The sequence below is a fragment of the Pinus tabuliformis genome, chromosome Q (genome assembly GCF_031772625.1).
Source record: "Pinus tabuliformis cultivar Carrire ecotype Pingquan chromosome Q, CPIR1, whole genome shotgun sequence".
In the NCBI taxonomy this organism is placed as follows: Eukaryota; Viridiplantae; Streptophyta; class Pinopsida; order Pinales; family Pinaceae; genus Pinus; species Pinus tabuliformis.
In genome coordinates, this window is record NC_142296.1 from 1,195,508,950 (window position 1) to 1,195,510,594 (window position 1,645).

At 35.8% G+C, this 1,645-nt stretch overlaps 1 protein-coding gene across 1 annotated transcript; it reads right to left on the bottom strand.

Moving 5' to 3' along the window:
* Positions 1 to 286: 286 nt before the first annotated feature.
* On the bottom strand, positions 287 to 1,645 carry LOC149224008 (endochitinase 4-like). The gene is made up of 3 exons (XM_089383453.1): positions 1,317 to 1,645; positions 1,082 to 1,196; positions 287 to 833 (listed from the first exon to the last, which is right to left on the bottom strand). The coding sequence occupies exons 1-3, from the start codon at positions 1,606 to 1,608 to the stop codon at positions 539 to 541; spliced, it is 702 nt and encodes a 233-aa protein (XP_089239579.1). The 5' UTR covers positions 1,609 to 1,645; the 3' UTR covers positions 287 to 538.

The window sequence follows — 1,645 nt, forward strand, 5'->3', positions numbered from 1 at the left end:
ATTTGAACATATAATTTATAATTAGCAACAATACTAACATAACATTTATGAATTGTATGACCAAAGCAGAGTACTCTATATCATGATAACAAAAAACATCATCTTATTTAACGTTAAAAAAAGATAAATAATCCCTGACAAAGTAAAACAATATATATGTTATTTGTGAAAGCAAGATTGGTCCTTTTCCTAACAATTTCCCAACAAATAATACACCATCTATTGGCTGTCAAATATATAAAATCAATGTGACACCAAATGCACTAATAGGTACAATTAATTAATCTAATATTAATTTGCTGTACTCGCACAGTTCATTGGCATGCAAAAGTCATGGATGTGCTTACATGGTTAAAGAAAGAGACTATTCATAATAGAATGTTGTCTCGTTTTACATATCACATAGATCCGTTTCCTGCTAATGCTAACCATGGTAATCAGACTATCGATTTTATTGAGTATTATAGAATATATAGTATTTTGAACTATTCTGGATCCTTTGATGGAGACCAAGAGGTCACAGCATATTAATATACTTTTAGCAGCTAAGGTTATTTCCTGGATCTACACCAAACTCATTGCAATAGTTGGTATAATAATTGACACGTTCATCAACTGCGTTGGAGTCTCCACCATTGCATTCATCCCCGCTGATTGCTTCTATCGTTGCCATGAATCCTTGTCCAGATGTAATAGCAGAGTGGCAATTGCTATGCTTCATCCAAAACCAGACAGCAGTCTTCCACGAGATTGAGCCATTCCCGGCTACAATTTCAGGGTGATTCAGACCATCAAAGCCCAGGTAATCACCGGCTGCATCATAATTATAATTCCTGAAAGAAAGAACTCTCAGTCAAACAGCATGAAAGAGTCTCTCAAGAGAAAACCAATTCAAATTTAATAGATAGAGCCAATTAAATTAAATTCAATATATGAATAAATTTATTTTTTATAAATTGTTTTTTTCTAATTATTTTGGAGTTTTTTTAGATAGTATACATTTAACTGTTATAACACAACCATTCACCACCCACTCCATACTATAACCTATAAACATATATACCATTATAAGCCTACCTACCATGTGAGTTGCAAGGGGCCACGCCCGTAGTACTGCTTTCCCGCCACACACTGGTATGTCTGGTTGGTGGAATCGCAGTAGTCAGATTTCTCTATTTGCTCGACGTAGCACAGTCCTGCCAATCAGTCAGTAGTTATAGGTGTCACATGGTTAAACAACCGATTTCTAATGTTTATAAATTCTAAAATGAAATCATCTATATATATATATATATATAACAAATTTATAGATATACTGGAAGTCTCGTGAGCAATATTGGCGAAGAAAGCAGCGATTTCTCTCTTGTGGTCAACGTCGGGGCCAGTTGTGCCAAAGCCAGAGAATGCAGTGGCTGCGTCCATGAAGTTATTGTATGTATAGAAGGTCTTTCCTGCGCAACTATCAGAAGCACCAGACAAAATTCCATTGAAGAAATCTTGGGTAGCAAAATCACCAACATCTCCTCGGCAGATGGAAACAACATCGAAGGCAAGAACGAGCCATAGAATAATAACGCTCGGTGTCATAACAAGGAAGCAGTTTGTCATATTGGCTAATGTCTATCACTACTGTCACTAGCACAGA